The 27,791-nt window shown below is 31.6% G+C and overlaps 1 protein-coding gene across 4 annotated transcripts; it reads right to left on the bottom strand.

Annotated features, from left to right (window-relative positions):
* Positions 1 to 92: 92 nt before the first annotated feature.
* Positions 93 to 27,780, bottom strand: LOC148627098 (uncharacterized). Of its 4 annotated transcripts, none has more exons than XM_088567317.1 (11): positions 27,633 to 27,780; positions 15,071 to 15,298; positions 13,410 to 13,624; positions 12,797 to 12,931; positions 11,867 to 11,996; positions 8,742 to 8,803; positions 7,292 to 7,372; positions 5,176 to 5,676; positions 3,558 to 4,847; positions 2,424 to 2,468; positions 93 to 1,886 (listed from the first exon to the last, which is right to left on the bottom strand). In XM_088567317.1, the coding sequence occupies exons 2-10, from the start codon at positions 15,216 to 15,218 to the stop codon at positions 2,424 to 2,426; spliced, it is 2,607 nt and encodes an 868-aa protein (XP_088423443.1). In that variant the 5' UTR covers positions 15,219 to 15,298; positions 27,633 to 27,780; the 3' UTR covers positions 93 to 1,886. The 4 variants fall into 4 exon arrangements, with proteins under 4 accessions (XP_088423443.1, XP_088423470.1, XP_088423452.1 ...); XM_088567344.1 differs by lacking the exon at positions 27,633 to 27,780 and adding an exon at positions 27,087 to 27,208; XM_088567326.1 differs by lacking the exon at positions 27,633 to 27,780 and adding an exon at positions 18,991 to 19,135.
* Between the last annotated feature and the right edge of the window lie 11 nt (positions 27,781 to 27,791).

Raw genomic sequence — 27,791 nt, forward strand, 5'->3', positions numbered from 1 at the left:
TTCAGTTTCAATTCATATGTTAGAGCAGTACGGTACTTATATTTTAAGTATTTTGTGAAGAATGGCAAACATAAAGAAAAATGAACAAAGTGTGTATATATAGTGTATTTATTAACTGACACAGCTTGGTATAAATAAGCCACTAATCTTTCACAATTTTTTTCAAAAACTAAGGCACCATTTCAAATAACTTCGCCGATGTTTTGCACACAAATATCAACACAGCCAATATGTTTTAATAATCCTCGTTGCATATAGATGACAAGCATAAGAAACTACCGAACAGGTAGTAATGTTCCAAAAATCACAATGCCTTTACAGACATGGGGTGTCTATGAATTGTCCCTATAGACATATACTGTAAATATATAATTTAAATAAAACAACAATATAATTATGTGTAACAATTAACATTTTCTATTGCACTTATCCTGTTTAAAGGAAAGGTATATTAATTACATCAACATAATATCATGACAAACTAAAACATCACCATATCCGTAAAATGCGTGTTTTTTTTTCAATACAAAGTTCATTCTTCTAACTTAAAAAAAATATCTAAAGGGCAAAGATAAACAGAAGATATAATATCAAATTACAAACATGAATATTCACCTGCAATTAATGGACCTTATGTAAATTTAAGTATTCCCTAAGAATGCATCATAAAATACCATTGTAAGCAATATAGAGGGCTGAAATGTGGCTGAATTCAACACGTCTCCTGTAATTAGAGAAACAAAACCAAAAATATCATAACAAACAAGCAAACAAACATCAAGTAAACACAGTACACAGAAATTACAGACAAAACAATTAATGCAGAAACTGAAACAACCTTGCTTGATAAGTTTCTAATAGTCCAACTGGCAATGACTGAAATCCAGCACTCCTTCTAATGATTTATTCTTTAATCGCCTACCAGTAAAATTCTTTATTTCTTAACTTCATTAATTTATTGTCAGATTCTAGTAAGGCACTTGTTTTGAGCAATGGCCTATTGGTCCCAGATTTATTACTTTATAATAAAAGTCATAAAAATCAGTAAGATAACAAAGATGAAATTGAAGTGATATTAAATTTCATTTCATTATGATTACACATACAGTTATAAGAACTGTACTATCTTTTACTTATTTTAGTAAGCAAATTCATCAACAACAAAAAATGAACCATTTGGTAAAGCTATGTCTACATCCAATAGCAGAAAGAAGGAATCTTTACTGACTATAATCACCATCAAATACCTTCAAGAGAGTTATAAAGCCTTATATTGTTGCATAGGTTTAAATATTTCTGTTGGGAAAGAAATCTAATTCTTTCCATCTATCAACACAAAAAATAGCAAGTCAAAAGAACAACCTTTATCAAGGAAGTTCTATGTGAGTATTTCAACCTATACAGAAAAAAAGACATAAAAACAACTGTAAGGTTTGTGTAATTCTGAACTTCCTATAAAATACTGAATACAGTAAAAATAAAAATGATATAAACAAACTAATATGTGGTCACATGCAGTAATACAATAACAAAGTAGAGAAAAAAACATGTGTATTACATTGTAATCATTTTCTATATTGCATTTACTTAAAACTTGGTTCAACAGGCATTTGACCATTGACATCTATCATACATGTAATTACAAGTACTAGTAAACATTAAGATGATGTACAGCAAATAGTTGGTCTGTGAATAGTCTTTGGGTTCAAACATTTGCATAAATTGATTTGCCTACATTAAAGTGAACAGACATAGTGAGGGAAATCATATTGTAAAGTGAAACACAATAACTTGTATACAATGTTAGACAAAAGTAGGTTATTTCAGTGAACACTGGTATCTATTAAAGCTGTACCCTGTCTACTTGTGTCAAGATGTATCTATGGCTGGAAAATAAGAAATTTAACAATCATAAATGTAATTTTTTTAGTAATAATGAATATGCTTCTCTATACTCTACAGCTTGCAGCTTTTACAGTGATGAAAATAATGGGTAAATTCTATTCAATTGCTTACTGGATTAACATAAATCATTATAGGAGGAAGCTGTTATAAGGTGACCTACATAGTCAAGACAGAAATTATCAGCAGTATTCCAGTAAGTTTGATAGGGCAAGATGTCAAACTGGTGCTGCTTTCTGTGAATTAACTTCAAAAATGGTTCTCTTCCTTTTTACTGGTGATGTCTCTGTGTCAGTTTTATGTAAAAATAATGATAACACAAAGTAATAGTGCACTACAAAAACGAAGAGATTACTTATAAATGGCAGTACCTATCACTTCCAGTAAAATGTTCAAGGCTTGTATTCATAAAAGATCTAAAATTGAAAATTTAAGTGATCTGATTGGTAAAAATTTGAATTGAGAAAAAAATTCATGACATTGGGCTGTGAGATCTGACCTAGGTCTGTAAAACTACCTACCTATTTAAAGAAGGTATCAAATGGGTCATTGGCAGGTGGTGGCTGCTGTAAATAGATGATAAATATTGATTTTTTGTTAAAAGTTCAAATGGCTTTACATTATTATCTAACTTCAAACTACTTAAAAAAAAAAAAAAAACCAGTTATCAATGAAATGGAAGATTTGAATGAAAACTTTGTAAGTCTTCAGTTTCGCTGTTACAAGTCAGCTATGGAAAATTCATATATTTAAGTATTTCTCCATCTAAGAATCAGGCAAAATGTGTAAAAGGGTGGTACATGGAGGAAAAAAAACACTGAGATTTTATTGCATTAACCAACCATCCAAGTGTATATAAATTTGCCTTTATAAGATATTGATAGGTCAAGTCTAGTTGAAATGCACTATGGACAAATGGTGGTAAAATTTTCCTGCACTTTTTCCTTACGCAAGAAGTAAAAAAAAATCTGTCATAAATACTTAAGAATAAATTTAAATAACTTTTTTAGTTGTTCTCTAGATCTATTGAATACATTTGAGGAAATAAAGACCAAATTGAGAAATATGATATGCCACCCATTGCCTGATTCTTACACAGAATGGTACTTAAATTAATACTTATTAATTATAATAAAGTGTAGAATAAAAACTATGTGAGTTGAAGCATTTTCTTCAATATAACAAATAAGCAATCATCAGTTGGAAAAATGCACGCATGAATTCATAAATAATTGTGTTGTAAAGATTTGATGTACAAAAACTAATTCATTAAGTAAATTAAAAGCAAAAAAAAATATCTTCAGACTGATTAAAATAGGCAATGACAACAAAACATACATTTGCATGCAAAAGAAGTATTCAGGTGCAGGTAATTTCACAAAGCAGTAAACTCCTGTAAGAGGAATAGGTGAACAGGTTTTCAAAGGTGGTGAAGAAGTAAGCAATAAATACTTGTCATTTGTCAGCAATATTGAAGGAATTTATATTAAAATGTTCAGAAAAAGAAAATGGTTTCATTCAAAGAAAAGGAAAGCACCTGATTATATTTCAAAATAGTTAATAAACAATAAGTACCAGGAAAGCAAAAATATAAACAAAAAGGTACACACTTAAAATTAGTCAAATTAGTAATTTATAAATAGTAACATACTTACATTTGTTACAACAGGCTTGGGGGAAACTTTCATATTTTTCTGAACACCATTACTTTTAAAATTGAAGGTATCGCTGGTATTTTTATCAAAAGCAGCGAAAGGATCATCTTTACTATCTAAATGTTCACTTTTCTGTCCTTTTAATTGACTAGAGAATGCTGATGCAAAAGGATCACCAAAACTGTTGTCAAATGCTTTAGAAAATCCATTTGATGAATTGAATGGATCACAGTCTGCAAATGGATCACTGTTCTGAAATGGGTCCTCAATTACAAATTGCCCACTTGAACATGAGGATGTTGAAGAGTTCATACTCACTTTATCTTCAGCAGCAGTTGACAAATTATTATTTTCTTCCACTTTTTTACGAGTATTGTCATTTGAGTTACTATGACTAGAAGCAGCATGAGATTCTTTTAATGTTGCATCACCTTGACCTTTGCTTTGAGGTCGGGGTCTTGGAACAGGTTTTATGCTTGTTGATTGAGATTCTGGTGGTAAATTCCTTGGTGGCAGTGATGGAGCAAGTTTATCACAGGAGTTTTGCAGGTGGGGTGCAGAAAGTGCAGGGCGCGGTGGGGGAGCAGGTGGAATAGCTGCAATTTTGTCCACTTTCCTTTCTGGTGGCAATGGTGGTGGTGGACCTTCTGGTGAAGGCATATCAAAATTGTCACTGTCACTCCCTTCACTTCTTTCTGGTGACATTGGCCAAGCATTAGCTTTTTCAGAAAATGAACCCCAATCATTTGGTTTTTTTGGGGAAGACCATGGATCTGGTTTTGACGATGACACTGGCCATTTATCACCACTTGTGGTAGAGTTTTTAAATGCCATTGTTTGTGACTGCATAGCTTTTGAAGGATTGTTTACATAGGAAGTATCAAAAGGATCATTACTAGCAGGAGTTGTTTTGAAGTTACCAGCTTCAGGAAGGTTGAAGGAATCAAATGTGCCAAAGGGATCTTCAAAACTTGCCTGTTGAGTTGGTTGAGTGGCTTTTACCAACTCACTCATTGGTTTTTTAGGTGAAGTATTTTTCTCAGCAAACAGCTGTTTTGGTGTTTTGTCGGTACTTTTTGTTCCAAGTTCACACAGGTCTCCAAAAGCATCGGCAGGAGGTTTTGGTGAGTCTCTTCCTCCTCCCTGTGTGGTTAATTTGACTGGTGCCAATACAGATTCACCAAAGGGATCACTGTTACTGCTTGTCTGGGGGGTAGAGGTCTGCATTCCAAAAGGATTTGCAGCTGTTGATGCTGGGGCTCCAAAGGGTGCTGATCCAAAACCACCTCCCTAAAAAGAGATAAAAACCATTTAATTTTACTTACATTAAAGGCAAATATAGTATATCTGTAAGTGCGATTGTTTATTCATGATAAAAAAAGATGTAGACATGTGAGTCTTTGTCTAGATTTACCTATACTGTTTGCACAGTTCACAAATGGATGTAACTGTAAATGAGGAGTTGATGGTACTAATCAATCACAATGCATGGCCATTAAAACTTATAAGTAATTTACTAATACTTGTGTGTTTTTGCTACATGAGTACATATCAGATAGGGATGTCTATTATTTCTGTTTCACTTTTCTAGTTGACATGACACGATGGATAGTTTTACCATAGGATTCTGTCCAAATGGTGCTTGCTGCCCTGGCATGGGCTGTCCTCCAAAAGGATTAGCAACTGGAGCAGCACCAAACCCTGGCTGGGGCTGTCCAAATCCTGGCTGAGGAGCTGGTTGTCCAAAACCTGCCTGGGGAATTCCTCCTGGTGGTACAGGCTGTCCAAAACCAGCCTGCGGAACTCCACCATGTGGTCCAGGCTGTCCAAACCCAGGCTGAGCTCCAAATCCAGGCTGAGCCCCAAAACCAGCATGGAGCATTCCAGGATTCTGAGCAGGCATTGTGGGTGTGTTACCAAATAGACCTAAAATAGCATTTTTATCAACCGGTGAAGCTGGTTTAGTGCCAAACAAGTCCATATCCTGAAGGTCTGATGAAGCTGATGTAGTGGGTGCTTCAGGGGCAGGAGTAGCAGAGCCTCCCCAGGGATCATTTGACGGTGGTGTAGTTTGTTCAGCCTCAAAGAAGGTTTCGAGTTTATTCATTTGTTCAATACCCTACAATGAAAGCAAAGCAAAAGCTAATGGTAAATTCATATTGAATGATTTGTGTGGCTCGAAAGGTAAAGACAATAACAATCTTACACTGCTAACATTGGTGTATTTATCACAAATCAATTTTACCAGTGAGAAAAAAAATTGAACACCATTGCAAGACAGAATCAAGACACTAAAGGGTAAGATTTCAAACGCTCTGTGGAGTACATTAGTACAGAAATTCAGAATGTCATCTTTGCTGAAAAAGATGTCATAAAACATTTTATTGTGATATAACAAAAGTCCCATGGTTATTTTACCCATGAGTAAGATAAGGAAATCTCACATAGCCTTAAATATGAAAAAAAAACAGAACAGTCAGTATTTTCTAAAGCCACCTGCTATGAAAAGAGTCCAAGCTGTAGTTCTTTCCATAGACAAAATCAATATCACGAACACAATAACTATGTTAAAAGACGATTTACTAAAATTTCAGGTACAAATGAATATCAAAGCTTGGATCATCTAAGTACACCACTTCTTTGCACATAAGAACACGTCATTTATGGCAACTTACAAAGTGTCCACCTTTAGACCGTTGTCTGTTTTGCTTCTGTTATCCCTTAGGCGGAAGTTTCCATCAAACTTCAGGAAACATAATAACGTAATTTAGTGAAGGTTAACGTTAGGAAAGATAGAATCACAACATCACCTATGAACTTATGAAGCATTTAAATTTTAACCTGTCTCATATTGTGTATATACATGTATTATTACAAATGTATATCTATTTTTTGGTTATTACACGTGTGATTTCCATGTAATCAAATAATCAAATGTATGTAAAACATTACATTACATGTATGGAGTTCCTAATGCCTTTTTTAATTGTTGTATATAATATTTTTATGAAGTAAATTTACTTTTTATTAATAAACATAATTCTGATTGAACTATAAATCAGTGATATGGAATCCATCTCTGTTGTGGCAATTAATCCATATATACAATTGATTAAGGTCATCTACACAAATGCCAAAATCAAAAGCCCAGATTGAAAGGCAAAAAAGTTACAGCCTGGACAAGATTTGTCACTGAAAAAACAAAATTTGACCTTGAAGTCTAAGTTCAAGGTCATAGGCCACTACCCATGGTATGAAACACACAGTCTTTAGGTGGTTTACTCACATGACAAATATCAAAAGCCCACATCAAAAGACAAAAAAGTTACAGCCCGGACACAAGTTTGTCACTGAAAAACAGAAAATTTGACCTCCAAGTTAAAGTTCAAGGTCATAGGCCACTATCCATGGCATGGGATACATTGTCTTTAGGTGATCTACCAACATGCAAAATATCAAAAGCCTACTTTAAAGGCAAAAAAAAAAAAATAAAGCTCAAACACTTGTTTGCCATTGAAGAACAGGAATTTGACCTTCAGGTCAAAGTGCAAGGTCATAGGCCACCATCCATGGTACGTGACATATTGTCTTTATGTGATCTGCCCACATATTTGGTTTAAAAAGGTGTGTTTTAATTAAAAAAACAGACTTCTCATCAATGAAGGAAATATAAGTATAAATTATTTGATATATCTTATGAAGCACTCCATTTGATTTCTGGATAACAAACTAACCTGACCAATTGTTTCCAGTTCACTTTCTAAATCAACCAAAGAACTTCCTTGGTCTTTCACTGGTTTGTTATTCTGAGGAACCTGAAGTAAAAGAAAATGTAGTTACAATTGTAGACAAAATATCATATCTTGTGAACAAAGCACACTTATAGTCAGTTGAAAATAAAAACAAACCATGTACTGCTTTGCATCTTTTCAGATATAATTTTACATTTAAACCATAATTAGATGAGAAAGTAAGTATTTTTTTTTTTAAAGTCAAATTCATATAAGTCAAGTAATAAAAAGAATAAAAGTTTACAAATATATCATCATAACACCACAATTGAAGTTACACGAAACAGACTACTTATCATTTTAAATTCTCAAATGTATTAAATAGCTAGAATACTGTCAGGTTCAGGTATAAAACAAAAAAAAGCTGTGAGCAAGTAAACTTTTTTCATGGGGTTTAATCATATGAAATCCTTTGGTTAGGTTATCTCTCCTTTTCTTGCAGGTATCTACTAATTCCTTCATGTACAGCAACATATGATGCCCAAACATTCAATAAAATTTTATCAAAATTCAAACTATGATGTAAGATTGTCTCCCTTTGGAGGCTTCAGACAGTATATTTATTTATATATATAATTATTATATATATTATATATCTATATGTATGGACAGATGAACAAATAGATGGTAGGATGGTCAAACAGACTGACAGATTGCTTTCTTTATATCTCACTAAGTTTGTGGGGCTATAATAAGGGTACCAATTGTGCTTAGAAATAGTGAAGAAAACAAAAAAAATCTTAAATCGTATAATAACAGAACATTGTGACTGCAATCAAAACATAATTGTGTATTACTAAATATTAGACTAAATCAACAACATGAATAGTAACAACAACTAAATCCCAACAACATTAAAACTCACATCATAGATGGGTTCAGAAATCTCATCATACCCATTGTAAAGGTAAAGTTCCTATAGGTTAAGTTTACAATAGTTATTATTATAATGAAATATTCCTTTTAACAAATCAAAGCAAGAGTAAACACAGGAAATTATCATTTTCACTCTGTTATGTTTTCTTCTTTGTATCTGCTATTAATTTTACTTACATGGAAGGCTAGATTATAAGGTAAGCTTTCCTACAGGATTTTGATAATAAGACAAAGTATAAGCTACTATAGAGTTCTAATTATAGAGCCAACTGTACTTTATGTTTTTATTTCTTTTAATTAGAATACTTTAACCGTCCCCATTCAAAAGTTCTCTTTATATCTTTCAACATAACTTCCATGTATATTTAATGTGAAAATATCTCCCTTTTAAAAAAGTGAACTTCAGTTAGTAAAATAAGAAACTCATTCCAAACCAAACCATGCACCTCCATACATTCTATTTAACTACTGAAATTAAAATAAGGGTGGTAACTCAACCACATCAGGAATGACTTACAGCATAGACAGGTTCCTCATCTGTGTTTGATTCTGTATTTAAATCTCCATCTAGTTTTATCACTGTAAGATATAAGTCAGTTACTGAGCATTTTCACAAACCCAAATACCTATAAAAGATCCCTACTCAATTATCACTTAAATTTTACTATCAGAAGTGTAGTGAACAAATTCTTAACTTATTTTAAATTTACCAGAAAAATACCAATGAAAAAACAAACTAGAAACAAATTATAAACATTTGCAAGAATTTAACATTGTTTGAATCTGCCCATTATTCTAAAACAAATATACCATGAAAAATAGAAGTCAAATCACATTATAAAAATTTGGTATGTGTATTATCAAGTAAAGACATTTTTCTAGTTTATAAAACTAAAAAAAATCATTACAGAAAACTTACATTAGATAAAATCTTAATGGAAAAGAAAGGGTGGAAAGTACAGGAGTCAGTGACCCCCTTCTTATCCAATAAGTTTACTTAATATACTTAGATTAAAACCTAGTTTTTCATTGGATGAAAATTTCAGGTGCAATTTTTATGTGGTATTTTTCACCATATCTGTTCCTTTTAGATTTGACATCTTACTGCATTGACTACCCACCAAACATTACACCTTTCAGCCATAATAAAGTAATTCCTTTGACACTAGTCAAAGGGGGGTAAGTCACAGAATTCAATACGCTTCTCTATTGACACTAGTCAAAGGGGGGTAAGTCACAGAATTCAATACGCTTCTCTATTGACACTAGTCAAAGGGGGGTAAGTCACAGAATTCAATATGCTTCTCTATTACAGCTTTTAATCAAATTCACATTATTATCCTTAAAGTGAAGTTTAGATGGTTATTTCTGAAGATTTATTCTATCCTCTACCTGTTAGTGTCTGATCATAACAAACTTCAACATTTACTGACTTCTATCTATTCTGTGGCTTGACTTTAAAAAAAACATTTTATTTTGAGTTTTAGTCCATACTTAATTTAATAAAATGCTCTTAAAATGTCCTATATTCGAGATACACATATTCTTATGCAGGTCCAGCTGTAATAAATGATAATATTTTCAAATGAACGCATTTTTTCCATATTTTATTCCTTTTGATATCTTCAAGTTAATTTTTATTACTGCACGATTTATTGCTTTGTTATATCAAGTTCAAGATCAATTCAACATTTTCAACAAATAATTTATGAATAGAGCATGTTTTTGGTGATTTTTCGTTGCCTTAATCTAATTTTTCCAATACTGGATGTTTTTCCACTATTTCCAAGTTGTATGCTACCCTTGCAGTATGATACTTCGTTAGTAATGAATCATTTCACCCTTATATCAATTTTGGTCATGAACATGTCTTCGTGTTGTTATTTGATTTTTTGTTTATTTTGAAGAAGTGTCTTCTTTATGTTACCATAGATTTTATTATTTTTGTAGTTAAAGCCTTTCGGAGCTTACTTGAAGGTGTGTTTACCAAGGGTCCAGAAATTTTGACAACCCATGCTGGTCATTTTATCAAACTTCAGCAGACGTTTGTGCCAGTCTTGCTTAGATCGAAAAACTTTTAAAAAAAAAACTTGTTCATGTACATGTAGTTATTTTAAGAAAAATATTGGAATTTGTGTTATTTTATTACATACTCTGTCTTTTATAAAATATCTGAATGAGTGAACGAGTTCGGTTTGACCACATGTGGATGTTTCAACATGTAAACAAAACATTATATCTCTCTGACTTTTTCATCACATCAGCAAACAGCCAAAAACTTCTGAGTGATGAAAAAAAAGTTATAAAAGTTATTATTTATAAAAGAAAATCTCGAATACATTCTGTATATTGATTTAAATGGGCTGTTGGCTACTGCGTTAAAAAGATTCAATCGGCAAATTAATAATTACTAACTATGACTGATTCGTAATTTCAGCACCATATGTGCTTTCATTACCTCTGTAAGATCGGCGGGAAAATGATCGATGGACATCTCAATCTTTTTCTTCATAAATCAAGTAATAAATGTAAGAAAATTGCCCAAGTCACTTCAATTAATTCGTTTACACAATGGGGCTGCACGTGTATCGTTAATGCAATTATGCAATCAACTGATCAGTTACCGGTAAATCGCATGTGGCTGCACATTGGCTAAAATTGACATCCACCTGTCAATTAATTTCCAATAAACAATTAGGAGACAGGTAGACAGGATGTTTATACACTAATAAAACCATATAGACTGAAATTTATAAGGGTTGACAATTTTTTATGTCCGATATTGGAAAATGCTTGTCCGATATTTGCAAAATTTGTCAGTCAATGACCGGCATTTTTGACCGTTTCCAGACCCATGGTGTTAACACTTGTTGAAAACCTTTCAGTCATCTCTGTAAGTATTTACTATTTTCATAGGCATCATACCATGGTACATTTGTTACTTTTCACAATATCTGTTCTATTTTCCATTATTAAAACTTAGATCCACTTCAATATTGAATAGCTGTAATGCAAATATCATCAAAACGAAACATACTAAATGATTGGAAAATGATTCTCATAAAAATTCAAGCTTGTAAGGCTATTGTTTTTGAAGAAGTTCGGCCATAATAGCACTCCACAGAAAATGATTCCTGTAAAACGGATTGCATCTATAGTTGCTCGCCTTGAAATTTTAATAAAATGAATAGGAAATAGTGTCCTATCAGCTTAGCCATTTTTGTATTAAATTGACTAGGAATCATGAGATATACATTACTCTGTCAATTTATTGCAATGTAATAAAGTTGTCTGAAACATTAACAATGTTATTATTTAAAGTTTTGGGCAGTCAATCACAGCGGTTACATGACGTGTGTCTGCTATACACATAGAAAATGGGCTACTTTATTGTTCACTTCTTTAACTCTGATTTGTTCAAAAACTAGGTTATAATTTAAGTATCTAAAAATAATAAGCAGATATGATGCTTGCAATTTTTACAATAATTTTTGTTATGACTGAGGCAAATGGAGGAAGAAAGAAACTTAAGTTTTCCTCACTACAGGAATGGTTTAGAATCACAGACAAATGACAAAATTTATGTTACACCTAATCTTTGTTCCAATCCTGGTAAAATATTCATAACATTTAAAACCATACCATTGGGATTTTCTTTTTCTTCTTTATTTTCACCTCCTTCTTGTTTCTTCTTTGCAGCTTCCATTTCTTTCTTCTTTCTTTCAAATATAATTTGAAAGAGATCTCTTAACGTCAAAACAACTGCTTCAGACTGTAAGTCATTAAAAAAAAAAAAATAGGTGAAAAGATAATTTCTATTTACTGTCTTTTTTTCCCTGTTATTTAACTTTATTTTTATTTTGTCAAACTGTCAGTATATAATTTTACTAACTTAAAACACAATCTGATAAGTAAAACAATGAAATACATATATCTTATAATTATTGAACTATAATTATTTTTAATATTTCCCAAGATCTGTTTTTAAAGCTAACTAAACAAAGACAGATACAGAAAAAGTTTAGCAAAAGTAAGTAATTTTGAATATTTTTTCAATCTGAAAAATGAAATGTCATGAAACTTCACATATTTTTTGTTAAAAAAAATTGTCTCAGTCAAACCTACAAGATCTCTATTTAACTACATAGCTGAAACAACCAGACTAGAAAATTTCTACATGCATATCTATTCAAAACACTAAAACTTTGTTTGCATGAACTATATACCACTTAAGCAGAGGTGTTCAACTAATTATGCCCAACTAGTTATTTTTAAAAGGCCTGTCAGAATTCAGAAAATATTCATGCAATTTATTTACAAAATATGTTGATTTAAAACAATAAATACCACAGAAGATTTACAAGAAAGTTGAATAGATCTATTCTGCATCAAGTATTGTATAGTTTTCAGTTATAGCTTAACTGTGTCTAACGGACTGAATAACAGCCAATTGTTTACTGTAATATCAGATTATATTTGGTAATCAAGGAAACATTCAAGTATAATGTTCCTGTAAATACATGTCAATTGGCAGGAAATATATTGACAGATTTGATAACATCATATACATACTGCTTTTTCTGTTTTGATTCCATAAAATTTGTGAACTTTATCCTCAGTACTGTAGATATAACCAAAGGCCCTAGAATCACTCATGTCCCTGGAGATAAATGAAACTTTGTGCACCGGGTGGGAATGTTCCACAAACTGAAAAAAAAAATACAATCCATTTATACATACAGCATTAATGTTTTAAGTACCAAAGATTAATCAATATATTGCAATAACTCAAAAAATGTCTGACAATTATAATTTAACTTGAACCATGTTTTACATTCATATATAAGATTTATACCATGTCTGGCATCTTAAAGTTTTACTTGCACTATGTCTGACATAAACAGAATTTCCCTAACACCACATCACATATCTAAAATATTGACTAACACAGTCTGAAAATGTTTACTTACACAATGCCTAATATCTATAATTGTAACTTACACAATGCCTGATATCTGTAATTGTAACTTACACAATGCCTGATATCTATACTGTAACTTACACAATGCCTGATATCTATAATTGTAACTTACACCATGCCTGATATCTATACTGTAACTTACACAATGCCTGATATCTATAATTGTAACTTACACCATGTCTGATATCTATAATTGTAACTTACACCATGTCTGACATCTATAAGTTTGATGCCCTCCTCTGATACATTGATGATTATTTTCTGTTTGTGTACACCTAATGATTTGATTTCTGCCTTTAATTTCTGTATTTTCTCCTGACACATCTTATCTCCCCTTGCTTCTGGTACTTCTTCAACTCCAATTAATTTGGCATTAAAACTTATTCCTTCTCCTTTAAATCTGTCAGGATCATTTTTATCTGAAATTTTCATTGATATAAAAATACAAATAAACATAAAAAAGAAACTAATAAATTTAATATTGATTTTTAGTTACTTGTTCTTCATGCATGCAAATTCAAGCTAATAATACTAACTGCTAATTATTCCTTTGGCGGCAGATAAAAGTTAGTCAAATGAAGACATAACACGGGACTCTAGAATATGTGTAAGCTGGATCAAATGATGTAGACCATATTCCATAATGTAAACCTAATTTCATGGAGGCTTTTTTAAATTCATTTTTTTTAACTTCACAGTGATTAATCTAGTAACAAATAATGACAACAAATATGACAAGCATTTACTTTAGTTTATTTAATATCCTCACACAAGGAGCAATCAAATTCTTCACAGGACACAGCTTAATACGACCACAGAAACTGTATCCCTGAACAGTTGAGGCAAGATAAGACTTCGACCAGAATCTAAGTGACCCATTTTGGGCCCTATTTCTTAAATTGTTCAAGTCACAACCTCCAAAATCGATCCAAACATTCCTTTCAGTGTATGACTCTTTGTTGTACAATGTCAAAGAGATCCAATTCCTTTTACCCAAATAATATCATCCAGAAATTGCATGTTTCTGGCTCCTTTGTGGCCTCTAATACTTAATTGGCTTATGTGACAAATGCCAAAATCAATCAAAACTTCCTTTTGTGCTATGACACTAAGAAGTACAATTCAAAAGAGATCTATGTACTCAAAATCAAGTTATTGTCCAGACATTAGAAAAAACACTTGTTTCTAGCCTCTTTTTAGTCCCTCAGTCCTCAACAGTTCAAGTCTAAACCCCCAGAATAAATCCCAGTATGACCATAGTGAAATAATACTCTAAACATAAGTAAGCTTCTGATGACAACAGCACCATACCATTATATGACTGCAAATTTTTTGCAGTTGTATAAAAAATAAATGGCTCAAGAATATTAATTGCTTGGCCTTAAAAGAACAGAGCTCAAGGTCTCAAAAGTTTGAAAAACAAATTACAGTATAACACCTTGACCTTTGACCCCAACATTTCAATGAATAAATCCCTGCTTACATCATTTCTAACATTTATATCTGTGCAAGTTAAGCTAAATCTATTTATTCAAGCTATGTAACAGAAACCAAAATTTTCAATAGTTTATATTAGTCATGGTGACCTTGACATATGATCTACTGACACCAAAACTCAAAGGTGTATCTCTTGTCATTCATTAAGGCAGACTAAAAATAAGTGGTGAAAGCAAGTAAAGACCCAAAATTATATTCAATAACCACCCTTTTTCTGGCAAACGAATGAAAATTTCAGAGTCAAAATAAAGGAAATGCTCAAAACTGAAAACATTTAATAACATAAAACCTTACATTTCCTTCCAAAGAATTGCATTGTACTGTTGAGAATTCCTATAAGCTTAGACATATACTGGTAAGCAACTTACCAATTTTTTTATTGACTCTGTAGACTAGGACACTTTTGGTTGAGTTTGTTGTTGTGGAGGCAGCTGTGGTTGGTGTTGGTTCGGTTATAGTTACCGTGGTAACAGTTGGTGTCTCTGTTGCAGGCAAAGCCTCTTCAGTTGCTGACATTTTGATTTTGAGATTTTTTTTAAAACAATAAAGCTTCACTTGTAACTAATTTATCTCAGATCACAAACTATAACAGACACCTGAAATGAAAAATCAAATCCATTGTAACATCAATAAATATATAAGGAAATAAATGCTAAACTGCTATGAAAGTTAGTAAATGAAACAGTGACAGTGTTTATCTTCCTTTTCCACATGTTAGCTATGACATAAAAGACATTTTTGTCATGTCTGTCAAATATATTATTACAGTAAACATTCAACTTTGACATCATTCTATACTTTATTCACAAGTCTACCTGAAGTTGTGTTACATCTTCTTACATGTACAATGTACTTTAATACCATGAATATATCATTCTTTTGAAAAAAATCACATCTTGAAAGAAGCTAGGATTCATTGGTGTAAAAAATACCAAAGTCCAATTGTTGTAAATGCAGTTAACTTTTTTTTTTTAATCAGTATACATTTTGTAACTATAATTTTTATTTTGGTATTTACACAATTTCAATGAGTCCATGATATGGAAATAAAAATATTTTATAATATTCTATTTTAAACCTAACAAAATGTGAAAGATGGACTCCAGAAATAAAACAATGTATACAAAAAAAAAACAATAAAGAAAAAACACACAAACATCACAAATCAAATATGATACAGCAACTGCACAACTGTACATAAAAGTTCATCATAATAAAGTACATTAAAATTTAGAGCTTCATACATCTTAAAAGTACATTACAACTAAGAGTTAACTACTTGTAAAAAGTACATTACAATGAAGAGTTACATAAATGTATGAAGTACATTTCAATTAAGTAAAGTCTTTACAATTTAGAGCTACAATTGTACAATCATGTGTAACAAATACTGGCCACAAGCAAGTACACATTGTGTTTTGTAGTTAACACCAATATATAGCAGTAAACAATTATGAGATATGATATATTTAATCTCAAATGTCATTCATATTTTATATCATCCACCTATTTTCTCCTATAAATGGATTTGGTCACCATACAGTGTTACATAACTTATTGAACATAATACACCTTTCTGGTTATCTGATGTCACACACAGTCCCTCAGGGGCCATGAAAATGTAGCAATGTTAACAATCTAGTGACAAGAACATATCTTTATGGCTACTTTGTTTACAAATTTGACAAGTCAAGGATGTTTAAATTCTTTAATTAATTCATGGCTGTGGCTAGAAATCAGATTGTTTTTACTACATTGAAGTCATATTTAGTACTAGCTATTGTGTTAAGAAAAATAAATTGACTTCAATTTCCACATAAACATACATGTATGGCTTACTGTACATAATGTTTTCTTCCAATAAAGGAAATATAATGTTATAAATCCTACTGATGTGGCTAAGACTGGCAGAAATCTGAAATGCTTACTGTCATTACATGTACAAGTAAAATGCATGTTGGAAGAGGATTAACAAAATCAATCTTTATTTCATATTAACCATTTGGTAATTATAAAATTACATGTACTTACCATATGAAATATATAATTGACTTGTTCAAGAATTTTCACAAGAAATTGATGTATTGAAACACCTTTGATGCATAATAAATTGAAACTCTTCTACATCGTTTTTTGTAGTTCTAAGGCTATTAGATTCCTTTTCACTTGACTTTATGGTAATTTCTATACCTTAAGGAAACAAGAAGTACATGTACATCCCTGTAAAGAATGAACAACTCTGCAAAGTAATGAAAGTAAAATGAGAAATAATCAGACAAATTAAATTAGCAGGAAATCACTAGGCAAATACCCCTAAAAGCCTGAGATACATGCCTTACTTGTGTTTGATCCTTAAAGTCACATATAGTGAATCAGAAACAGATTAACACATGCAGCACACACAAAAAATAATTTGAATATCAACATAGAAAATCATAAAGGAGTATGTTCAGAAAATGTCAAAATCAGCCCAAAAAACTAACGCATTTCAAATAAATTTGATAATTGCATACATACAAGCTGTCAATGCCTGTCTTGCACTAAAATTGTAGATGGAAATAAAGCAAAATTAGAAAATTCTGCCAAACGTGTTAAAAATAGCTTATTTAATGGGTCATTTTTATTTAGAATATATAGAGCGCATTTGTCAAACTCTTTGATATTTATACAAAAATAGCCTTCTGTACCATCACAACTTCAGACAAAATATTTTGTTGTTCATAACTTGCGCTCTATATTTTTGGATTAAAAAACTCCCTAAAATCTTCTCATTTTTGTGAAAATTCTTTGAAAACTGTGTAGAAGTTGCATTTTGTGCCCTCCTTGTGAATAAATCATGACACAATAGCATGTATTTTCTGTATTTTAGTATTCAGATAAAATTTTAGCTTTAAAATAGTCAAATAGAAATTTTCAAATAGTAAATTGAAACTTCAGCAAAATAATAGGCATAAAACTAGAGTTAATGAATTTACTCCTTCGTCAACAGATCATTGATGCTTCTGCCAATAACCTCTATCACTCCATCTTAAAAACAGAAAGATGATAATATATAGCAGGCAATTTTCATGGGGTGCTAACTTTGCCATTTTTTAGCAGTCTGTCTAAAAACGCTGAAATAAATTTCCCCAAATATGGACTCCACTTATCATCCGCCAAAATTTCTTGTAAATCTTTTGATTTCAAGATTACCTACATTTACACCCACCAAAATAACCCCCTATATGGTATCTGACCACAGACAGGTCAGACAGTACAACTCATAATACAGAAGCTGAACATATACAACTGAAATCATTCTTAAATTCTATTAAAGTTTTATAACTTACTAAACTTTGCATAAAACATGGACAGATTTATTCTCTTCTCAAAGCTTATATTTTTAAAGTTGGACACAAAAACAGGAGCTTAAATTTACTTATAAGAATGAAAGGTGCTGGACTCAAGACAATGGTCCACTTCAGGGATATCAAAAGTCCTTAAAAATGTTTCAAATTATTTAATTTATTAAAATTAAAAGGTTAAAGAGCAAGGACCCAGGTAAATGAAATTTCAAAGGTCCTAGGTCAGAAATTGGGTGGTCAGAAATTGGGTGTCCCAGTGCTCAAAATAGCTCTAATTTGAACCCTTGCAAATATGATCATGATAAACATTATAAAAAACTTGCTAACCTTGTCTATGAATAATGTGTACTTCCTTTCATTACCTTTAATATAATCAGCAGTCAATACAAAAGTCTATTTAAATATCACAAAAATTCATAGCTTCCATACAAATCTCATAAAGACATTTCATAAAAAGCTTCTATACAGATACATTATGACCACATGTACACATTACATACCAGTACATAAGATGAAGAAGTACTCGTTTATAAAAAATAATTGTCAGTGGTTAAACTGACTGACTGAAAAACTTTTAAAAAAAATTGAAGGGGATGAAAAGGAATTACATTATATACAACAACAAAAAATGTTCCTAACGAAAGAAAAGTGAATAAAATGCAATGAGGAACTGCCATGTACACAATGTATCTAACAACACGGCAAATATTGTTAACACTTGTCAGACCTTACATAAAACAACCATAATATTTCTATTTTTAGGTCAAATGAAAATATAGATGTAAGTAATTGTACCTTGTGACCATATAAAAACATAAAGAAAAATGTCCCTGCCAGCTAGTTTGACGTAAATTGTGTTCTCTACAAAATTTTAAAATTCAATTACAAGTAAATGTAAAATACCTGTAAACATTGACAAATTTCCTTGAACAAGTTCAACTTACTTCTAAGGAGATAATTTTCCAGATTTTAAATGTGATTATTTATTCCACTATGAAGGCTTATGCACAGACATGACAAAAGCTTAAAAATCCTCCGATAACTGATAAAATTGTTCACATCAACCACAATCCAAATGTTAAATATGTTATCATTAAATAAAGATTGAAGGTCCTTTCCACATCATAGATTAATATGGGTGTCAATCTTCCTATAGTATTCAATAAAATGAATAGCAATACACAGAAATGAGTGTTAATTTTGTATTAAAAGACAATAATAGAAAAAAAAATGATAAACTATATTTCAGATATAAAAGTTGGTAGGTACTGGAATACCATATTGATTCAGTCAGAACATTTTATTTTGTTATCTTTATTCTCTTGCTGAAAATTAGGTACATATACATGTATTACGGAATTGACATCCATAAATCAAGATATACCACATATACAACAGTGATAGCAGCAGAGGAACAAACACAAGATTTACCACATACACAACAGTGATAGCAGCAGAGGAACAAACACAAGAAGATGTACCACATACACAACAGCGATATCAGCAGGGGAACAAACACAAGAAGATGTACCACATATACAACAGTGATAGCAGCAGAGGAACAAACACAAGAAGATATACCACATACACAACAGTGATATCAGCAGGGGAACAAACACAAGAAGATGTACCGCATATACAACAGTGATATCAGCAGGGGAACAAACACAAGAAGATGTATTGCATATACATGTACAACAGTGATAGCAGCAGAGGAACACACACAAGATATACCACATACACAACAGTGATAGCAGCAGAGGAACAGACACAAGAAGATATACCACATATACAACAGTGATAGCAGCAAAAGAACTAACATAAAACAATGGATGAGAAAAATGCATATTATAAGACACAAGTTTTGTGATGACAGACTGTCATTGACAGTGATGTACAACTTGATCCATCAATACAGAGAAACCCAGTTTTCGTTTTGTAGTAAGGCACTTTAAAATATCTGATCCCTTTTACTCAAGTTATTTGTTCCTGGCCCCTTATTCAAGTAGGTTGGGAAATTGTATTAAAACCAGGTGTCTATGGAAGCAGACATAGACAGTGCCATACCATTCTATGCAGTTCTAGGATTTTTCAAAATTTTAGGTTTCCATGGGAAAACTCTATATGAAAAGTAACTTTCCCACACTTGAAGTTCGCTTTCCAAATTAAAAATATCCTTTAAAATATCAAGCTTTCCAAGTGCCAAAGGGAAAGTGGGGCATAATAATAAACTTTCCCAAACCAAAATTGCACTTGCCCTGAGTGACAGGGAAAGTGGAATCCTAGAACACTGAATTATATGACCATAATATTTTACCGGTCATATAGATTCAAAAATTTAAATAAATGATTGCATCCAGCATATTTAAGAACAATTCTATGTTATTGATGAAATAGATAAAAATTGAGAAAAAAATAATTTTAAAGACATCAATAAACTTATATTCAAGTAACAGTATTAAAAAAAGTGTCCATGATTCACTATATTATGGACAACAAAACTTCTGCAGCACTACAAAAAGTCACATCAATTTCTAATTAGTTTTACCTTCGGGCTAGGAAAAAAGGACTTGATTGACTGCCTAACTGCACAGTATTCAATATCATGTACATGTATATTTATCTATCGCAAGCAATCAAATGAACTGCGAAAGACAGACAGATGGCAGGTGCTTCTATTTATCCATCAAACCATGAAATATTTTTTTGAATCTGAACAAATTTCTGTGAAGCTATGATTTTTTTTTTATTAAATAATATGCTACAGAACTTGAAAGGTGATTTTGTTAATGTAATGCTTTGTCTCAGATATTGTGCATTATACTGCCTCTAAACATACAGTAACAAGTATACATATAAATCTGTATTAAATCACTGTAAAAAGTTCTCATACAGATATTCAAATTCTGATCAGCTGTTTATGAGTTTAGCCATAATAAGATACTAGAGTACATGTAGCTGTGGTCTTGATTTTTTTTAAATATTGGTTTCTACAGGAAAGTGTGTCATGAAAATTAACTTTGTCAGTTTTTCTTGAGTATTTCTACAAACGAAACACTTATCATATCACTTTTATATTGCCATGGATGATGAAAATAGAGAATCCTTCATAAATTGTGCATGTAGGTTATTGGTCTGTGACTCAAAGTGAATGTGATTTAACTACAGTTGCCCTTTCATCATTACAAAGATATGTGAAGTATATGTAGTACATGTATGAGCTGAAAATAAGTAAAATATAATTTTGAAGGGAAATAACTTAAAAAAAAGTTATGGAAATTGGTTCATTTAATATATCCAATGAGATTTGATTTTACCTTATTTTAATTTTAAGTACAATGTAAAATCAAAAACTGAAGTCTTCAAAGTTGCTAATCATCAAATATTATTTGCAAATGATTTTGGTTTGCTTTCCACATCCAGGTGAATTAAACTCTCAGTTAATTCATGATTATTCTCATTTTCATCATATAACCTGGCATAGATATACATATGAACTTGGTTCAAAGTTTTAAAAAATTTCACTAATTTCAGTGAGCAGAAACTTGAAGATTTTCGGTAGATTTAAGGAAGACTATGCAAGGACGATGATTGATAATATACAATTGTGTTCTTTTCCATTTCACATCTTTTGATATCGTATATTTATACATTACTAGCAAAATAAGTGTATTCCTTTTCCAAAATTTATTTGACATTTTAGAACTATATTGTTGTATTAAGCAACAGTTTGTCAATCATAAGTTCTGCAACTTCAAGCAAGTCCGAAATGGTTCGAACTCAAATGCAGTTTTGATATGCTCTAAAATTGGGTGCCTATGTAATCATGATGACCCAAATGTATCTCAATCAAAACCACTGGCAACTTGTGAATTAGAGACTAGGCGTTTCTCAGCTATATTGCAGAAAATTTAATGCTAAACAATCATTTCATCTTTTAAGTAAACCTCCCACTCTCATATCAATAAAAACACACATGTAAAACACAAGTGTATGGTATTCAAGGGGTACATTTTGATCTTGTATTAAGCTAGAAATGATGTTTTTATGGAACTAATCTGCAACATAAGATGGTGTAGTAATATATAATTATGCAAGTCATACACAAATGTACAGTACTGCAATTACCAGTGCAAGAAGTCACTAACAATATTAGCGACTTAAAAACAAACATGTTTTTAATGGTGATATCAATCCTATTTTAATCACAGTAGTAAACAACTTAAAATTGAACAAAATCTTATTCTACACATTCATGTATCAAAGTCAAGCCAGGATAAAGGAGAAGTTTCAGTTATAGTAAATTCTGGCCTCAAAATTTGAAATTGTTCAAGATAAAGATTTTAATAATTTTTGTACACGTAAGTGTTTACACCAGCTAGTTCTATAAGATTTGGCCAAAACAGAAACACATCTCATGATTGTAGCACCAGCAAAGTTGCCTAAATTATAAAAAATCCATAAAATCTCAATATTTTAGCATATTTGTGAAAAACAAATGATTTCACTAATATTGTGTAAATTTTAACCACTATCAGGTCAAAAACATTCATGATATCACCAAAATCAGCCGAGAAGTATTTACTACAACCCTTATCCTTTCAAGTTAACAAACTAGTATAGGCCAAAACATATCTTTCAAAAATGTTGAAAACAGGGGCCAAAATAGGGCCTTACCAAACCTACTCCTTTTATCGACCCATTATTTCATTTCAGATTTTCAAAAATACTTCCAAGAGTCCTTGACCTTTTTATTTTCAAATTGTAAAGTATTGTAGCGCCAGGACTTGGGTAAATGAAATTCAGTGGTCTTGTTTCAGTAACTGAGGGTCAGACAAGCACTTATTTGAATCCCTCAGCTGTAATTTTTTTATTCAAACAAGCACTAATTGCAAACAAACAATAAACTGGGTTTTCTATAGAAATGTAAACTCAAATTATATACATGTTGATTATTTTTTAAAATGTAAATGGCTAAACCCAAAGCACTTGTATCAAAATATAAATAAAATCTTCTGTACAGGAAGGACGTTGCCTATCATTGATCAGATCATGTTTTAAATCTTTATAATTGCAGTGATCTAGAATTTTAGAAATAACTTTCCCTGGGCTTACTTGCACACTGCAATAAGATGGAAATCTTGAGCCTTTGAATGATATTCTATATTCAATATGTCTGCAAATATCTACATGTAGGAAAACCAAACTTTTGTAAAAAGATGAGAGCAATTTTTTATGTAGAGAGGAAATAAATTTCTAACCACAGCCTACTATGGCATTAACTGATTCTGTTTTGATCTATTTAAATTGTAGCTGAATGTTAATTTTAATAATATTTTGAGAATCCTCAAAGACATGTCATTTTTACTTGAAGACTTCAAATGAAAGTCAATGTTTATACTATTGGTCATATAAGATAAAAAACATGAAATAAAGAAGTCTATCCAAAGATTGGTTATTTTCCAAAGGTTTCCACTTTATTTGAGTGAAATGGCGTAGTCTTATGAAAATTTCAAAATTAGAAGGGGATTCTGATGGGCTAGCTTAAAAAAAAATTGTGTATTTTAGACAAAATCTGCTTTCTGGGTATGGGTATATTTGATGAAGTTACATGTACAGTGTGTTGTGAATGATACTGTATAGAAATAGACATACCATGACTGAATGCCAGCATAGTACCACTCTTACAGTGGTACCAAAGAGCTTTTTTTTTCAGTAAGAAATTTATTGTTATTATCCTTTTTATTAAGATGGTAAGCCCTACCCCTTTTAACACAAAAAAATATAAAAATATCTTAAAAGACAAAAAAGGTATTTACTCTACTCTAAAGAGTAATATTTTGTAATTTCTCTGTTTTAAAAATTTGGCCGTTCTATATGTACAATGTACTTGCTAATATACTACATGTAAGTGGTACAATTTATTAATAATCACTTGTTGTCTTTAAATCATAAATGAGTGTTACATTGTACATGTATGTTTTTTAATAAGTTTTTTTTGAGTGAGTTGACCTTTTCTAAAAGTCTTGTTTCTTTCTAGCTTACATGAGCATTGTAGGTAGATATTCCTTCTTGTAAAGTACACAGTGTCATGCTGTAGTTAATTTCTACATTATGACAAAATATCTCTCAAAAAATGTAGATGTAAAAACAATAAATATCATACCATCTCATCAACGGTTACAAAAAATGTAGTATGTACATGAAGTGATTTTGTTACCCTGAATTAACCTATGAATATAGGCTAGCAAAATTATTTGAAAATCATGAAGACATCTCAAAAATACATGTACCACAGACCTGGCGAAATCATTTTTCAACCTGTCGGACATTTGGTCCAGCAACTTAACAAAATCTGGTGAACCTTTAAATTTGCCTTGATTCAGATGCCATCTTTCAACCGGAAGTTCTGGTTGAGGCGTGTCTTATAAAAAAAACATACTAGACATCTGGTCTGGAAATCACACATATTTTACTGGACTGGCGGCTAAAAGTACCAGTCATGTCTGACAGTCCGGCAAATTTCACAATGACTGGTACCAGTTTAACCCATCCTACTCTGTTCCAAATTTTCTTCCCAAATCCAACAGGCAGGGGCATTTTACTGACATTGTATGAATGTGGAAAAGAATCACAAGCTTGACTAGAGAGCTTTAATCAATTTTCACACAGCAAAAAATGATAAAATAACACAAAATATGCAGAGACATGAGCATTTTCCTTATGTTTACAATCTTAAACTCATAACAGATTGAATGGCAACAACAAGAATAGAACCTTTTTAGCTTATGGACAGTTGCAGACTTGACAAATTTCGAATTGTCCGTTTCATTTTGTCCATTTTTTTTTATCCATAAGTGTTCACCACAAAAAAAAAAAACAATAATCATATAGATAGCTGAGATTGATCAAATGTTTCCCGTGTATTTAATTTCCATAAGATGAAATAAATTGGGTAATTTCACTCTTAAACTTTCTCATGCAAAAATGTCACAACACAAATATCAATCTACTAATAAAAAAAAACTTAAATTCATATTGAAAACAGTAAAAAATCACAGAGAACATCTACATAACTAGGATAAATCAACTGGTTATCTTGAACAACCAAAATATAATTACTTGTGCCAAGAATGAAGATACTCTGACCTTAAATCTTAGCCTTCTTAGGTGCTCATATCATTTTGGTTATACACTCTTTCCAATACATAATCTTATTTGTCCTCAGAAACATACATCACTATTCACAGCATTACTTCATTTGACCAAAATTTACTGACCAAAGAAAACCTTAATAAACAAGAGGCTCCCAGGAGCCTGAATCGCTCACCTGGTTAAATTTTGCCTTTCAAGGGCAATAAATTAAACAAGAAGTTGTCCAACAATTTTGACTCAGGAAAACTTTGATAGGACTTACCATAAGGATCATTTCAGTTAATGGAAGTCTAAAACTATCATAGTATTCAAGACATTGGCTGAAAACTAAAAAAAAAAAACAGTCATTTTCCCCTATCAAGAGCAATAACTCTAATAAGAAGGCGTCTGACAAACCTGAAGACTTTTGTAGTCCTAAAAATAAGGATCATTTCAGCTACTGAAAGAATTTGGCTAAACCTAACGGTTTTGGAGATATATGCGAAAAACTACTGTCTGACCCCTATGTTCTATTTTTAGTAACAGTGGCCATGTTTTTCGATGGATCAAAAAACCCCACTTCAATTCTATGCAGGATACCCCAAAAAACACTTATACCAAGTTTTGTTTCAATTGGTAAAATAGTGTCAGAGGAGAAGATTTTTGAAAGAAATAACATTCAAAATAGCAAAAACCGTTGAAAAAGGGCATTAACTCCAACATGGCTCCATAGATTAAAATGAAAATTTAACTACAGATAGATCTTATCATGCTGAACACTTTTAATCCTTCCAAAATGGGCTAAACCTAACCATTTTGGAGATACATGTGAAAAACTATTGTCTGAGCCCTATGTTCTATTTTTAGTAACGGCCGCCATGCTTTTCGACAGATCAAAAATCCCCATATCAGTTCTATGCAGGATACCCCAAGGATCATTCATACCAAGTTTAATTCCAATTGGTCCAGTAGTGTCAGTGAAAAAGATTTTTGAAAGAAATAAAATAAAAAATAGCACAAAAACCTTCGAAAAAAGGGCAATAACTTCAACATGGCTGAACAGATTAAAATGAAAATTTAACCACAGATAGATCTCATCATGCTGAACACTTAAACCTGGTCAAGATTGGAATTAACCTAACTGTTTTGGAGATATATGTGAAAAACTATTTCTGACCCCTATGTTCTATTTTTAGTAATGGCGGCCATTTTTTCAAAGGATCAAAAATCCCCACATCAGTTCTATGTAGGATATCCTCAAGGAATATTCATACCAAGTTTGGTTCCAATTGGTCTAGTAGTGTCAGAGGAGAAGATCTTTGAAAGAAATAACATAAAAAATAGCAAAAAAAATGTTGAAAAAGGGCAAAAACTCCAACACGGCTTAATAGATTAAAATGAAAATTTAACTGCAGATAGATGTTATCATGCTGAATACTTTCAGCCCTCTCAGAATTCGACTTAACCTAACCGTTTTGGAGATATATGCGAAAAACTACTGTCTGACCCCTATGTTCTATTTTGAGTAATGGCGGCCATGTTTTTCGAATTATCATAAATCCCCACATCAGTTCTATGCAGGATACCCCAGGGAACATAAAAAAATATAATGTAAATTTATTGGTCACACACTAAAACTTGCATGACACTAGTGCATGTACAAAAAGAAAACAATGGAAAACAAAAATCTTAAACAGTGTTTTAAATACACAATTTGAACCAGCCGAGTAATCAGTTGAGGACATTTTGGCTGAGATATTCCCCCCAAAAAACACTATAAGGTTCATCATAAGTATCTTTCAAAGTTCTTCTGAGGAAGCAATTTTTAGATAAGGTACCAAGTTTACTGACTGCGTACAAACAAATGGCTATAAGAAAACACAGCTACATGTACATTTGTACTTACAAAGTATACCACACTTGTATTTGATTCAGTGTTCAAAGATCCTGGACTAATTGGCAAAGAATCTTTGATGACTGGGTTTATTTAATTAGGCAAATAAACCACTAGGCTGTGTTATAATTAAATGACAACCCCGTTCTCACCGCAGTGATATTCCTAAATGGTACATAACGATAATCTACAAGTGGCGAAAGGGGGCGTATTCTTCGGGTCATCCGAGAACTACAACATAAGATTTTGAAGAAAACAAGACACTTTTCATGACAGAATTTGCCAACAATATAGAAATTCATTTAATTCAAAACATAAAAATGCATACTCTGCACGATCAGTGATTTTTTTTTTCTCTTCTACAAAAAAAATAAACGGTTCAACAAGTTTGACCCCGTTCCATAGTTTTCTGGATCAGGTGATCACAAAAAAGTTACTTTATCATAACATAGAACAGCGAAACAGTAACATCATACAAAACATTTAATAAATGGTTATAAAAGAAGCATTACAAACTACTCTTCAACGATAAAAATGTAAAATTTAAAGGAAACTCACCCTTTGTTTTCATGTACCCATATTCTTGGTGGGCGATCATGCATCAAAACAAAAACCGTGTATTATCCGGATCGGACACGGTGTAACTTTACATTAATTTCCGTATAATTTTAAACTGCATTGAAAACCATTGATAAGCGTGTACTTGTAACCATTGCA

The sequence above is a fragment of the Perna viridis genome, chromosome 1 (assembly GCF_037379345.1).
Source record: "Perna viridis isolate PV_CMFRI_1.1 ecotype Kerala chromosome 1, ASM3737934v1, whole genome shotgun sequence".
Taxonomy (NCBI): Eukaryota; Metazoa; Mollusca; class Bivalvia; order Mytilida; family Mytilidae; genus Perna; species Perna viridis.